The sequence below is a fragment of the Chinchilla lanigera genome, unplaced genomic scaffold (assembly GCF_000276665.1).
Source record: "Chinchilla lanigera isolate Chin_1 unplaced genomic scaffold, ChiLan1.0 scaffold00122, whole genome shotgun sequence".
In the NCBI taxonomy this organism is placed as follows: Eukaryota; Metazoa; Chordata; class Mammalia; order Rodentia; family Chinchillidae; genus Chinchilla; species Chinchilla lanigera.
In genome coordinates this window covers 1170032-1185392 of record NW_004955523.1, presented here as the reverse complement: position 1 = coordinate 1185392, position 15361 = coordinate 1170032, and the positions used below count along the sequence as shown (strand labels likewise).

Below are 15361 nucleotides of genomic sequence, written 5' to 3'. Positions count from 1 at the left end.
CAAAAGTTGTAGTCTTTTTAAAAGTATAAACTGTAGCCGGGTATGGTGGCGCACGCCTGTAATGCCAGCACTCAGGAGGCTGAGGCAGGAGGATCATTCCAAGTTCAAGACCAGCCTGGGCTACAAAGTGAGCTCAAGCCCAGCGTGAACTGCATAGTGAGGCCCTGTCTCAAAAAGACAAAAAAAAAAAAAAGTACAAATTTTACTTGTGATTTCCTGTCTCCTTTCTGCTGAGCTTCTATTTCTTCTATTTTACCTCAATTGTACATATTCGGGGAACTTTTGATCCATAAATACAGTGTTAAAGTTCAGATGGGGAAATGGCAAGTCTGTTACAGTTTACAGTTCTTCAGAGTTTCTTCCTTTTTGGTTTGTTTTTTGAGACAGGGTCTTCCTGTGTAGCTGACTGGCCTTGAACTCATGGCAATCCTCCTGCCTCAGCCTCCCCAGTGCTGGGATTACAGGTGTGCGCCACCGCTCCTGGCTTCTCTCCCCTTTCTGAACCCCAACCTGAAATGATCAATGAGTGAGATGGACGACGGATGGGGAAGCCGGGTGTCGCTTTGCCAGCACTGGCTTGGGGGTCAGACCTGGGTTTGAATCCTCCTCCCAATGCCCTTGAGCAGGGGCTCCCTCTCATGTGGCTCCCCTCTGAACATGCATAAATATCTAAGGGGGAGCGAGAGAAGGGGCAGCGCGAGGCTGAGGCAGGGCCAGTTTGGAAACACGCAGGAGGCGGAAGGGCAGTGGGGCTGGGGAGAGAGGACGGACGGGCTGGGGGAGGCTTGCGGCTGCAGGATTTTGGGCTTGAGTGTGGCCCCTGCAGCTGCTTGGGGAGGGCGTGGCGGCCGGGAGAAGCTGCGGGGAGGGAGCCAGCTTGGCGGTGGCAGGGGGAAGAGTGGGCGGGCTGCAGGCTTCATGTGTATTTCGGAAGCAGGACCCGCAGGACCTGGTGGTGGGCTGGGTGGGGAGCAGGGACCCCGAGTCCCGGGTCTCTGGCCTGAGCTTGGGGGGTGCAGGTCCTGCTCCCTGAGCCAGCAGAGAGATGCCCCCGAATGCTCTGAGTTGCGCAGCAGACTCCTCAGTGAGGGTTCCGCTCGCTGGGAGCTCGGCGCCTCAGCTGGGGGGAAGGGGAGGAAGCGTCCCGCTGAAGGGCTGGGACAGGAGCACGTGCCTGGGATGGTGGCGGAGCCGGGTCCCCGCAGCTCTGCAAGCCCTGCACACCCGCATGGGCGGTGTCTCTCCTCAGCTTGCCTGTGCTTCCAGCAGCGGCTGCTCTGCCCTGGGCTGGGCTCAGAACCACTCAGGCTCCCACCCATCATCCGGACGTCTGGGTGTGACCCTGCCTGAGCTCTTGGCCCCGACGGGTGATTCTGGAAAGCACCCTCTGCGGACAGCACCGTCCTCCAGCTTCCAGGAACAAAGCTCAGCTGTGTCCCAGACGCACGGCACAGGGCTCAGCTCCCTATGGCAGAACAGAGGGGCTTCGACTTCGCTCTGACCCTGCCAGTCCCTGGCACCTTCCAAATACAGAGGGGGCCAACCTGGCATCTCTCCCACCCTCCTTCACCCTGTCTAGCAGACTTTCTAGCTTCCACCGCTGGCCTCTGGGCCTTCCCAGGGCAGATCCTTGGTACAGGCCTGCGTGAGACATTGCTGTGGGCTCTAGGCCTCCAGCTGGACTCGTGGGGACACTGCCGTGGGACCCAGGCCCTCAGCTGGACTCTGGGTCTCCAGGGCCTGGACAGATCTCCCGCACTCCTCTGCATGTGACTCTGGTGAATGTTATGAAACAATCCTATGCATCAGGTGTCCTGTATTAAATCTATTTCCTTGTAAACCCTGACTGCCACACTGGTCCTTCCTGACACGGCGTCTCCTCCAACACCGAGGGGTTAGAAGCAGAAGGGAGACAGGAGACAGGCAGCAAGGGCGCGAGGACCTGGGCAGCTCCGTGAGGAGTGAAGCTGAGGGCAGAGAGACAGCAGGGCTTAAAGCTGCTCCGCCTTGCAGCAGGCAGCGTAACTCCCCACCACCTCGAAAACCCTTGGAGAAGTCTTACCTTCCATGGTTTTGTGATCGGCATTTTGGGGTTGCCAGGATGATTTTTTTGTATGTGCGGATCTGGAGACCGAACCCGGGGCCTCACACACGCTAGGAACATGCTCTGCCATTGAGCTACACCCCTGGCTCTTCCTAAAGTTGTGAGATGAGGTCTTGCTAAGTTGCCCAGGGTGGCCCTAAACTTGCTTTCCTCCCGCCTCAGCCTCCCGAACAGCTGGGGCTGCAGGTGTGTGCCACCTCGCCTGCCTGCAGATGCTTCAATTCTGAAGGCACCTGGAGGCGCCCGGTGCCGCAGCAGATGCAGAATTCTGTAGAATCTCGCACTTGAGGTTTATCCAGGAGCACCTCCCTGCGCCTCACAGTCCTCTGACCTGGGGTGCACCACAGGGGCAGAGGAGCGCCAGGCGGGGGGCCCAGGCCCTCACACCCTCCAGAGGCACTTGACACGCGGCCGTGGGCAGCAGACATCGACGCGGAATCACGGGAGAGCCCTCGGCCCGCCAGCTGCAGGCAGCCCACGGCACGGCTACACCGCTGACGGCGCTGCTTCTCCTCCTGTTTCTTATTCTTCGACTCTCCTTGCGGTTTCCCGACCCCGGCTCCCTTCTGGGCTTCTCCAAGATGGGAGTCAAGCCCGGAGAGGGGCTGGGAGACCCCCTGCTGGGGGTCAGCGGGACACACAGAGGACGTCTCCCTGGCCTTCAATTCATGGCCCTGCTGCCTCAACCTCTCGAGTAGCAGGGCTTACAGATGTGCCCCCCAGCACCAAGTCAGATGCCAGCTCCAAGAGCCCTTTTCAGGCCGAGATGCCGTGGACGGGCTGCTAGAGCCTCTCCAGGGTCAGAGTCCTGCAGTTCCTTGGCAGACACGGGGCCCATCGGACCTGCCGGGTGCCCGTGTCAGCTCGGCCTCACACCCAGGCCCAAGCCTCAGAGCCCCGCGGTGGCCGCAGAAGAGGGGTACGGGATGGGGCTCGTAACCCGGGGGTGTTTCCCAGCCTCCCTCCCACACCCCTGGGGCTGTTTTGTACTGGCACCAGTAGGTGCTGAGTAACCTCCAATTCTAGTGATAAAACTATTTCCCTTGCAGTCTCCACTTTACCCTTTGAGTTTTATTAAAGGGAAGGATCTCAGTTGGGTGTTAATGTGTCTAACTCCCAGCACCCCTTTATGTTTTACACAGAAGGCCTCAGGCTCTGAGTCCTTGCAGGCCAAGTGTGCTGTAACTTCGTGTCACTATTTAGTTTTCAATTTTTTTAAAAGTTACTTTCATTTGTGTCAAATGAAATGCGTTAAAGAAATGCATTCAGGGGCTCGAGTGTAGCTCACATATGAGGAGGTCCTAGGTTTAACCCTCAGGGAAAAAACCTGTTTAAAAAGAGGAGTTATTATTGTTTTTGCCTTAAACTTGTAGGCTCTATCCATCTTCCTGCCTCAGCCTCTCAAGTCGGTGGAACTATGTGCACACGCCATCCAGCCTGGCTTTTAAAAATATTAGGTAAGTAACAGGCCAAGAAGCACAGAATCTGCCAAAGATCACGGAGGCGTAGGCAAGTAACCTTTGGGAACACTGTTTCGGAATAAGGGATTTTGGCTCGGTGACTTCCCACCTCACGCTTTCGTGCCTTCTGTGCTGCACCCGTTGAACTTGCTTTTATTGTTCCCGAGTACAGGTATTTTCGAAAAAAGTTCCGAACTCGTTTTAACTGCAAGGGAAGGGGGATTTGTTCTCCGAGCGCCCCGAGCGTGGTGGTCCCGGGGAAGGGGGAGGAGGATGTGGGTGAGAACAGGCAGCAGGTGGGGGCTGGGGATTTAGCTCAGTGGCCCAGCACCTGCCTGGCAAGTGTGAGGTTGTGAGTTCGATTCCCGGTACCTGGGAGGAAAAAAAAAGAACAGGCAGCAGGTGCTGGCCCCCGCCAGTCTGAGCGTCAATAAGATCATTCTACGGAGAGCAGGCCACCGGGAAAGAGCAAAAGGTACAAGAACATTTTGTTTTAACGTTTCACTTTTCCTTTTTAAAAGTCATAAAATTTAAAAGGTTAATCAAAGTTAAAAATCTATTGCAAGCAAAATTTCACTGGCCGTCCTGGCTGCGGGCCCTTTCCTGACCCTGCATTTCCCACGGCTTGCACACGCCTGGATTTCTCTTCAACACGATCTGAAGTAATTGGTGAGCAATCAGCACTTCCCACGTGTGGCCCCAGGAGCAGCCCGGGGAGACCTGCGTCAGCTGGGGGCCGCCCAGGTGGGCCCGCTCTTGCGGGCTCCTGCACAGGCCCATCTTGCCCGGCGGGCCTCCTGGCCTCCCGGGGAAGATGTCCGTCCCGAGCTCAGCTCCTCACACCCTCGCTTCATTCCACTTTGATTCTCGTCAGCTCCCATCTTCCTCCTCCGCAGAGTTTCAGAACCCAGGAGTGGAACTGCGAGAGACACGGCCGGCGCTTGGCCACCAGGGCAGGGGCAGCCTGTGCCCTTGGCCACCCGACCCCCACGCGAGGGAACTCTGGCCCTCGCCAGCCGGGCCCGGCCTCCCGGCTGTTCCTCCTCCTCACGGCCCGCACCTTCTCCAGGCTGGGCCGATGCCCCACGCTGACGAACGTCATCCCGAGCTGCTGGCCGATGCGGTAGAGCTCGCTCTCAGCCTCCTCCGTCAGGGCGCTGGTGGCTTCGTCCAGCACTGCCGCGGGCACGGAGGGAAGGGCTCAAAGTCCAGCCCTGCCGCCAGGCTTCCCTGCCACACAACCCCAACCTGGGCACAGGGGAGGCTGAGAGCTGCTCGGGCCTCCAGGAACCCGGCCTCCAGGAGAGGCTGGGCCGAGAGCGCCCGGGGCCAGCCGAGAACGCTCCTGTGAGCTGCGCCAAAGTCTCGCAGCTTCCTGGAGGTGAGCGCCGCTGCTCCCCAGGGCTGCTCAAGGACGAGGACGCCCAGCTCCTCCCCAGGGCCCACCCCCGCCACGGCTCGGCCAGGCACTGCTGGGCGACACGCAGGCCTCCTACAGCCCGCGAGGAAGTAACCCCCTCCAGGCTGGGCTGGCCGCGGGTGCTGCCCGGCAGGAAGCTCGGCGGGCTCCGCTCTGTGATACAGCAGCGCCTGGCATGCACAGCCGCGGGCCGCCTCACCTGCGTACTTCGGCTGCAGGTAGAAGAGCCGGGCGAAGGACAGCCTCTGCATCTCGCCCGGGGACAGGACGTCGTACCTAGGAAGGGCGCGCGAGGTGAGCGCTGCAGGAGGGGCGGCCTGGCTTCTGCGAGGCGGGGCAAGCGGGGTTCACTCCGGGAAGCCGCTCCCCAGCCCTGCCCTGCACGGAGGGGGCTCCGCCCAGCCACAGCTCCGCTGCCCGGGCAGAGGCGGCCGGCTCTGCTCCCAAGGACATGAAACCCGTGTGAGTGGTGACGACCGGCTGAACACTGGGCCCCTGGGCTCAGGCGCGTGCTGTCCCGACGGGACCCCGGGGCCCCACCGTCTTCATGGGGGAGCTGGCTGGGGCACCCTAATTCCATCCTTACCAGTTCCAGTCCACCTGCTGGTCTAGACCCTCTGTCCTGGCCACCAAGTTGGACTGTAACAGACCCAGGGGCACGAGATCCGTGAGGGGCCGCCCTGCCTCCCGCCGCCCTCAGCCCCGTGACACAGAAGCCTGCAGACAGACGCCGGGGCCACGCACGCCCAGGCGCGGTATCAGTGACACCGTTTAGTCTGCTGGAGCAGTGACCACAGAAGCACACAGACTTGGTCAGGTTTCTCACTGCTGCAAACCTCTCTGGAGAGAGCACACCCCCGTGCTCCTGCTCCCGGCCAACAGCGCCCCCTGCCAACGTGTGGCCCTGCTCTCCACCCGCGTCCCGGGCCGAGACGGTGGGGCCAGGATCTACCTGCGGTCTGTGCTCCAGGTGGGCACAGGGCCTACCCACTCACCAGGCCTGCCAGTTCCAAGAACCTCAAGATCCTTTCGTCATCAGCAGAGCCTGCGAAGCAGAGAAGGCATCCTCACCTGCAGCTCCCCTGGGGTACAGCACAGCAGGGCTGGATGCCCCGGAACGCCGGGCTGCGGCCCAGGGACAGGTGACCACACTTGGTAAGGGAAGCAATCCCCTCCCTCAGGGGTGTCTCTTCCCTGGGAGGGGAGACAGAACCAGACGAGGTCACCGTGTGAACCTCAGAACAGCACGGGAGCCCAGAGGCAGAGCGGGGACGACGGGGTGCTATGACCCAAGAAGGCTCACCTGAGTCCGGGTAGATCTCCTTCAGGGGATAGATCACCTGAAACACACACCACGCCGCTGCGTGAGTGCTAACACAAGGCAGACTGGCACAGCGCCCCTGCCTCAGGAACCCCCCAAGTGCCCGAGAGGACGGTCTCCTGCACCCCCCGAGGAGGAGCGACAGCCGGCCCAGGCATCCAGCAGGGCAGGCAGTGGGGCAGGGTAAGCGCGATCTTCAGAAATACGTTTGGGGGAACAGCTGGGGCCTGCGAGTCTGTGGGCCTCCTGCGCACAGGGGCCCGGGAGTCAAGCCTGGCGCTCAGCACGTGTGAGTGAGTGGCCAGCCGCCCCCACAGATTTACCCACAGCCAGCAGCTGCTGAGTACAGGGGTCCAATCCTTGGGCACGGCCCCCTATGACCCCGCCCTCCACCCCCAAACTCCCTGGGGCCTCAGACCTGCCAGCTGCCGCGGTGGGCGAGGGGACCCGGCTGACCTGCTCCCGGAGGGTCCCGTCGGTGAAGAACGGCCTCTGTGGCAGGAACAGCACCCCGTGGGGCCCGAAGTCGGCCAGCATTTGCACGGAGCCTGCAGCGCCCGCAGAAGCCTGAGCTGAGATCCCACCGAGGAGCTGCCACCTCTCCTCCCCTGCTCACCCCTCTCTTTCCCCAGCTACGAAGGCCGGACCCCGCCACACTGCCAGGCCAGGCCACGCCAGGCCACGGGCGGGGAGGGCCGGGCTCTCACCCTGGGCGCCGGCCCACAGGCCGCCCAGAACGCGCAGCAACGAGGTCTTGCCGGTGCCGGTGTTGCCTGTGATGAGCAGACTCTGGCCCTCGCAGATCTTCAGGCTCAGGTCCTTGACCAGGGGCTTGTCGGAGGAGGGGGCTGAGACGCAGACCCGATCCAGGAGGAACGCTGTGCCCACAGGCCCGGGCGCGGCGCAGCCCGGGGCCCTGGGAGGAGAAGGGAGCCGGGTGAGCACAGCCTTGGACTGCGAACCTCGCCTCTGCTGGGGGCGGGGTGCACGGGCCACACTGTCCCCAAATCCCAAATCCGCATGACATCTCAGGCCCTGCACCTCAGAACATAACTTCTTTGTGGAGACGTGGACTTCATTTATTTATTTATTTTCAGACAGGGTTTCTCTACGTAATTCAGGCTGGTCTTGAACTATGTAACCCTGGCTGGACTCAAACTTGTGATAATCCCCCTGCCTCACTCAGCCTAAGTGCTGAGATCACAGGCGTGCTCTACCACGCCCGGCTGAGCCAGGAGAGGTGATGCTGACAGGAGCTGTAGAGTGGACAGAGAACAGGCCGTGTGAAGGCAAGCAGGAAGGCGGCCGTCGGTGAGCTGAGGGGAGGCTCTGGGGGAACTAACGCCGCTGACAGCTCAACCTCGGCTTTCTGGCCTCCAGGGCCGCCAGAAAAAGAAATTCTGAGTTGGGCGTGGTGGCGCACACCTGTAATCCCAGCACTCGGGAGGCTGAGGCAGGAGGATTGTTTCAAGTTAGAGACCAGCCTGGGCTACAAAGTGAGCTCAAGGCCAGACTGAACTGCATAGTGAGACCCTGTCTCAAAAAGAAAAAAAAAGAAATGCTGTGTAGGTCGCTCACGCCGCAGTACCTCACCCTGAAGTACCTGTCCTGCAGCCTGGGCCCGTTCACAAGGGGCGGGGGCGGGGCACCTCTCCTGACGTGCTGCACAAAGCTCTGTATGCGACTGATTTCTCTTCTTTTTATGGAGGAGCTAGGAACTGAACACTAGAGCCTCACGTATGTGCTCTATCACTGAGCTGCATATCAGCTCCTTAGTTCTCTCTTTTTGTTTCTTTCGTTTGTTTTTTTGAGCCAGAGTCTTACTAGCTGGCCTCAGACTCAGGACAATCCTGCCTCAGCCTCCCAAGTGCTGGGATTGCAGGCGTGCACCACCATGCCCAGCTTGGGACAGATAAGTGATCTGCCTACGTAAAGTGAGAAGATGAAACAAATCTTGAAAGCACAGAAAGGTCAAAAACATTCCTGAGAGGGGCTGGTGGAGGAGGGAAGGGATGAGGGCGTGGCGGTCCGATCTGTTCTGTGTCGGGGTCCAGGCTGGGGCGTGCGCAGGGCTTCTATTACCCGGGACGACGTAACTTGCAGTGGTGACAGAACAGCACAGGTGCTGGCCACAGGAAGCCCTGCCCCAGGCGGGAGGGGGAGGGGCCCCGCCCAGCTCAGCTGCATCCTCACCCCACCGTCCGCAGCCCTGCACTCACCGGTCCAAGCCGCGCTCGCTCTCCACGTCCTGGGACACCAGGAACGTGTCCAGCAGGGCCTCCTGCAGCTCCCCAACCCTGGGTGAGGAGTGAGCCACTGGGCCAGGGGCCGGCCACACGCCTTGCCCCCTCACACCCACGTGTACGAGCGAGTCCCAGGCCGTCCGCTGCGGGGGCCAGGCCGAGCCTCACCTGTGCGTGTAACCCGCCACGTCCGACAGCGTGGTGGAGAGGTCGATGAGCCTGGTGAAGCAGCTAATGAGGTAGATGCACACGAACGCGTTCTGGACGGGACCGAGAGCTGTCAGCACGGGCTGCGCCCTGCAGCCCCGGCGGGGAGACGGCGGGAGGGCCCTCTCACCTTGCTGACCAGGGTGCTAAGCTCGGTGGGGCTCAGGTTTCCATAGACCCCGCTGAAAATGGGGATCGCAATGACTATGTAACTCAGGATGCTGCCCATGTAGTCAAAGGTGTTGACACCGACTGTGGGAGACAGACCCGTGAGGTCCGGGGCCACCTGCTCATGCTGCGGGGGACCCCACCCTTGAGGAACAGGAAGCCGAGTGGGGCCACGCTGCCCCGTCCTCCCGCTCCTGAGGACTAAGGCACAGCAAAGGCTGTGGCTCCCGGGTAATTCCACCATCAGAGCAGGCGGATGAGGGTGGGCAGTGGGAAGACAAACGGTCGGACCCTCTGTGCCCCGTGGTCCCCCTCAGGGCCCTCTGCCTACTGTACAGCCAGAGCTCCTTGGACATCAGCTCCCTCTGGGTCTGCACGAGTCTCTGAAGCCTGCGGTCTGTCCTCGCATGTTCCACGTGGCCGGCTCTGCTGAGAAAGGCCGGGGTGTCCGTGGGTTCTGCATGGACTCGGCAGGCTGGGCCCACCTCATCAGGCCCATGAAAACGACCTCAGTCTCAGATCCCTTCTGCCACTAGCACGCACTCTCTGCCTGTTATTCCCCACGGCACTGCCTGGGAGAAGAATGCAAACTCTAGGCTCGGCCAGACCTGGTTAGAATCCGGGCTCTGGCCAGTTTCCAGCTGAGTGACACTGGCAGGTTACTTACACATCTGATGCCTCAGTTTTCCTCATCTGTAAAATGGAGCTGAGAATATCTATGTAATAAATCAGTGATTAAGAGTTTCTGAATATAAGCTGGGTGTGGTGGTGTACACCTGCCATCCCAGTGCTTGGGGCTACAGCAAGCAGATGGTGAGTTCAAGGCCAGTTTGGGCTGCTTCACAAGATCATGTCTCAAAAAACAAAACAAAACAAAAAAACGCTCAGCGTGCTGCTGCATGCAGTTCTGGAAGGCTGAGGCAGGAGAACCACCAGTTCCAGCCTAGCTTCCAAATTTAGTGACTTAGCAAAACCACGTCTCAAAAAACGCCTGGGAATGTAGCTCAGTGTGAAGTTTGATTTCCATTACCACCAAAACGTAAAGAACCAGGTACAGGAGCTGGAGCCCTCCACAAACAGGAGCTACTACTAACCACACGCAGTGCAGCGGTCACTCCTGCCCGGCTCTGTGCTGTCAGCCAGAGGGAGACAAACAGCTCCTGTCCTTGTGCAAGCCCGGCTCAGAGGGCAGGCGGACACGCCGCACCCTCCACCAGGAGTGTGAGGGTCAAGTGCGCCCTCAGGGGCACGCTAACGTGGACCTGAGCTCTCCCGCTATGAGTCTGTGAGCACGCCCCAGAGGCGGGGACGGGCGCCTACAGTCAGGGGCAAGTTCTCCAGGCAAAGGTGGAGGATGAGAGGCGCATTTCAAGGCTGCACAAGGCCCGGTCTGCAGCCCCAAGAACGAACCCACCTTTCCCAGAGCTCTGTGAGAAGCTGCAGACTCCAAAAGCAAAGCCCTACCCACCCGTCACCCAGGGCCAGCTCAGATTCCTGGCGTTCCTGGGGCTCCCAAGCGGCGCTGGCTGCGAACTGCAGCAGGGACAGGAGAGCAAGAGACCCAGGGAAGACGACCCAAGGAGGCGCACAGCTTCCTACCTACAAGCCCGGCTGCCCGCACCACGGGGGTGACTCAGAAGGCCCCAGAAGGCAGGGCACAGGGACCTGCCTGGCCCAAGATTGCACGACACTGGGATTGGGAGCCTGGCAAGGTGCCGCCCCACAGCCTCAGAGCGCTGCCACTGCCGCCCATGCCACAGAGGCACGAAGAACTGCCCCGAATACCAGGCGCTGGCACACAGAGGCAGAGGTGGCGCCTCCCGTCATCCGCGGAAGCAGCACCTTATCATTTCATTCTCTGGCCCCTGCAGGCTGCGTGGTAACCCACCAGCCCAAAGCCGGCCGCCGCGGGGCCCGCAGCTTCAGAAGCAAATCCACAGGGACAGCGAGGGGAAAGGGGCACAGCCGGCGACAGTGCTCAGCCGAGCGTGGTGCCAGGCAGGTTGCAGACTTCGCCTCCCCTCCTCGCTACCAGCTCTGCAGGCGGGAGGGTCACTCCGGCAGACTCACCTGTAGAAAGCAGCAGGCTCCGCATTCACCCGAATCTGCATGTGCTTGAACCTGGGCAGAGAGGAGGGCAATCTGTGCTGAGGGCGAGGAGCCCCGGGTCGAGAGGACCCCGCCTCTCCCACGCCGGGGCAAAGCAGAGAGCAGCTCTCACGCAGCGTCGCCACTGCCCCTGCCACCTTTTCTGCGCAGTTTCAGGGGTGGAGAACCCCGGGACTGGGCCCGGACAAGGCTGGCCTCAGCCTCCGCAGACGGCGCTCCTGCCCGCAGCACCTCCTCCCCTCGGCCCGCCCCGAAGGAGAGGCAAGGAGACCGCGGCACAGCCGCTGGGCCCCACCTCCAAGAAAGGACGGCTGGGCAGAGTGGGTGAGGGGCCAAGGATGGCAACGACATCGCGGTGGCCGACTGGACACACCCTGCTGCTCCTGTGCAGTTTCTCCGTCCTTTCAGACGGCAGCTGAACCGGCCCACTTTAGACGACAACACTGACACTCACGGGGCGAAGGGTCTCGCCCCGGATCACACAGCTAACTGCCCGCTGGGATTCGAGCTAAGGCAGCTCTACCCCGGGTCCCCTTGTTTAACATGCCCAGCCCAGAAACCTCAAGCGCGGCCAGGTATGGTGGCTCATGTCTGTTATCTCAGCAACTGGAAGCTGAGGCAGGAGTATCATGACGAGTTTGGGCCCAGCCTGGGCTGCACAGAGAGTTCAAGGTCCGCCCGAACTACCTAGCAGACGATGTCTCAACACACACACACACAAACAGGAAACCTTAAGCCAGACACACACCTAAAATCTCCCTCCAGTTTTTCCTGCTGCACCAGCTTTGCCACGATGGGCCCCATCAAAGTCTTGTTCACCACCGTTCCCAGGATGAAGTACCCGAAGATGCTCACGGGCCCGAGCCAGCCTGTGCTGCAAGGCGAGGCGGGAGAGGGCAGAGAAGGGCGTGGGCGGGAGGCCTCGCAGGCCTGGCCCCTCCATCCCTTCGCAGGCAGCCCCGTGGCCTCTGCTCCCGCGTGACCTGCCAAGACTGCCAGGTCCCCGTGACCCTGAAGCGCCCCAGGGCCGGGGAGGGCAGGGGCCTCCGGGGATGCAGGTGGGAGGGGGAGAGCAGCCCCGCCGAGACCCGGCCTGAGCCCTGTGTGAGCCTGGGGACAGCGCTGGGGCGGGCCGGCAGGAGGAGGGTGCACCTCTGGAAGCACTGGAAAGTGTAGTAGGCGAGGGCGAACGGCGAGAGGATCAGCTTGCTGGCCATGCTGCTGAGCTGCCGGCAGAGCCGCTCCACATCCTGGCTGATGCGCTGGTCCCTGCAGCCCGGGGACAGCCACCCGTCAGGGAGAGGGAGCGGGAGGGGGAGCAGGGCCGCGCTCCCCACCTCGCTCTCAGCGCCCGCAGCAATGACGCCCCCGAAGCCGCAGCAGCCGAGGCAGGGCTCGGGGCCGGACCTGCGCCTGAGGACCTCTACACCGGGTTCTAGACAGTGGCTTCTTCCGGTGCCTCAGCTTACCCCCTGAAAAAGTAGGACGGAAAGCCCAGCACCAGAAGCTTGAGCCAGCTCTGAGGAGAGCCAACGGGAACTTGAGGGTGGGGAGCTGCCTTTCTGGTGATCAGGAACATGGTCCTTTCAGCTCCGTCCCCCAGCTCTCTGGGCCTGAGCCTGCCCCGGACAGCGTCTGGCTGTGGGAGCCTCACCGGGCAGAGCCGCCAGGGAGCGGCCACGGTGGGCAGCGGGGCAGCTCTCCCAGCGCCTCAGCGGCAGAGCGCACCTCAGCGGAAGAAAGGCTGCGCGGGCAGCAAAGCGCTTCCTGCGGAGCGGCGAGCGGGGTGGGAGTGAGCGCGGCCCCCTCGGCCCCTCGCCACCACGGCACACGGACTCCTACTCCCGAGGACAGAAGCGACCCCGGTGCTTGCAGCCCTGGGCCTCAGTTCCTGACTACAAAATAACAACGGCTACCGACTGGGACGCTCGCCACGCCGGGCGCTGCACATGACACGCACGCTACCAGCTCACGCTCACGGCACCCTGTGGGACAGGCGCTGTTACTGCCCTCGCTTCACACAAGGGCCACCCGGGGCTTCACGAGCGAGCGTAAGAGCTGGAAGCTGGGGGGACAGGATTCGGATGCAAACCCTAGACTGAGTCTGAGACAACGGCAACTTTCCTCTGGCTGCTGAAAATGTAAGGTTTTTTTTGGTGCCGGGACTCAAACCCAGGGCCTTCGCTTGCCAGGCAGGTGCTGTGCCGCTGAGCTGCGTCCCTGGCCCAAGGGTTTGTTTCTAACAAGGACACTTTCTCCATTAGCCTGCTGAGAAGCACGGGCTGTGAAACAGACACAAGGACGCTGCTTCTGGGCGCTTCTTTCTGGGCCCCTCTTCTCAGCCCAACCTGGGTTCCCTGCAGAGCACCCTCCCCCCACGGGCCTGGGCAGCACCAACTGCCCACTGCACGTGACCTCCGCGGGGCCCACAGCCGCGAGGACCGCGGCACCTACGGGTTGTCGATGTCCTCTCGCAGCACGTTAAGCGTGTAGTACACGCGGGCCCGGAAGTAGAGGCGGTGCAGGTGCTCGGTGAGGTCCTTCCTCCAGCTCACGTACAGCAGGCTGGAGATGAACTGGTCAAAGCTCTTCAGCTGTGCAGGGGCGGAGGCAGGGAGAGGCAGGGGAGGCACAGACGGCTTCCTGCGGCCTCGGTTCAAAGCTCAGGGCTGGCAGAAGCCTCTGCCGCCAGGCCCAGCCCACAACGACTGCTCAGCACTTTCCCTGCTGAAAGCCTCGGGTCATGGGATCCTTCCTTCCCCATTCGCTCCTGTGTTTATTCCTTCACCAAAGGCAAGACCCTCAAGCCCGGTGACAGCGCAGTGGCACACCAAGCAGAGGACCGTGTGCGTCTACCGAGGTGCCCACCCGCCGGAGGCCCAGCAAGAGCCACGGAGCGGCGGGAAGCGGCTTCCCGGAAGCAGCCGGTCCAGCCGACGGAGCACGTGAGGCTGGGATCTGGCAGAGCCCCGACCTGCACTGGGTATTGGTGAGGCACCTCTGTTCCTATTTCCCTCCATACAGAACAGCTGGGAAATAACAAAGTGCTCCAGGGCCAGCCAGGGGCAATGACGAGGGTGTAGGGAGCGTGATAGCCTCGTCCACGCACAGAATGAACTCCGGACAGAAGCAGGGCTGAGTGTGGTTCTGAGTGTGGTGGGGGAAACACGAGGAAGAAAGACTCGAGAGAGCCGACCAGGGAGGTGCGTGGAGGAGCAGGCAGCCTCTGCCACCCGCTGCGGGGAGGGGAGGAGGCTGCTCTGAGAGCGAGCAGCAGGGGTGGCAGCGGGGTGCGCTGTGGCGCCAGGCCAGGTCACACCGCAGGTGCGGGAGGATCAGCCGCGGCTTCTGCTGTTGACTCCGGTTTTAAAGCTCTCTGGGCTCCCAGAGCAGGAGTTCCAGGAACAGTGAGGACAATGACCTTTTCCGCTAAATGCTCGATTAAGCCAGAACCTTGTGGCCTACACCTGCGGACTCGGTCCCAAGCGGGCCAACAGCAAGGTCGTCCCCGCCCAGGGTTCTAGCTTTCAGACAACCACTCCTCCGGGTCCCAGAAAAGGAACACACACAGCCGCAGCTTGGCTCCTGCTTCCTGGAGCTAAGTCCTGCTGGGCACTGCACTCACCCTGGGCGGAAGGAAGGGAGACGACAGGAAGCCCTTACTGTGGAGTTGAGGATGATGAGCACCACAGCCAGCGATGTCAGCGCCTTAAACCCATCCAAGTCCTTACTTCCCAGGACGCCGTAGTACTGGCTGGGGATCAAGCCCACCTGGTAGATCACCAACTGTTCTGCAGGAAGGAGGTCAGAAACCAGTGACGAAGGGAAAGGAAGGAGGCTCCCCAGTCCCAGCCTCATCAACACCCCAGAGAGGAGGGAACGGATCCCACACCAGCGCAGACCTCCCTCACCAAAGCCCAGGGCTCGCTCACTCACCCAGCAGGGCCACACACAGAAGAGTCAGGAACATCAGGACATTCTGTGAGGACCAGGAAGGAAACAGGACCTTCTGTATTCTCAGGAACCGCTGGAGAAACTGCAGATCTAACTTGGGCCTGAAGGACAGTCAGAAGCAGAGAGAAGCCCCAGGGCAGTTAAACTTTAATAGTTCTCAAGCTTATCTATGTTGTTCCTTACCGGGACCAGGCCCTGACTAAGAATAGAGCTCAGCTGGGCATGGTGGCACACAGCCTGTAATCCCAGCACTCGGGAGGCTGAGGCAGGAGGATCTTGTGAGTTTGAGACCAGCCTGGGCTACAGAGTGAGCTCAAGGCCAGCCTGAACTGCATAGCGAGACCATCTCAAAAAAGACAAAAAATAAAATAAAAT

The 15361-nt window shown here is 61.2% G+C and overlaps 1 protein-coding gene across 4 annotated transcripts; it reads right to left on the bottom strand.

Moving 5' to 3' along the window:
• Nucleotides 1-4040: 4040 nt before the first annotated feature.
• Abcd4 (ATP-binding cassette, sub-family D (ALD), member 4) lies at nucleotides 4041-15087 on the bottom strand (the record flags this gene model as incomplete). Of its 4 annotated transcripts, none has more annotated exon segments than XM_013507174.1 (18): nucleotides 4041-4483; nucleotides 4625-4740; nucleotides 5184-5260; nucleotides 5571-5623; nucleotides 5980-6029; nucleotides 6288-6324; nucleotides 6762-6853; nucleotides 7013-7221; nucleotides 8525-8602; nucleotides 8717-8808; nucleotides 8886-9007; nucleotides 9255-9352; nucleotides 10994-11044; nucleotides 11781-11906; nucleotides 12185-12301; nucleotides 13487-13626; nucleotides 14696-14823; nucleotides 14969-15087. In XM_013507174.1, coding segments are annotated over 18 exon segments (1774 nt in total), but the record flags the coding sequence as incomplete, so codon positions are not given.
• Between the last annotated feature and the right edge of the window lie 274 nt (nucleotides 15088-15361).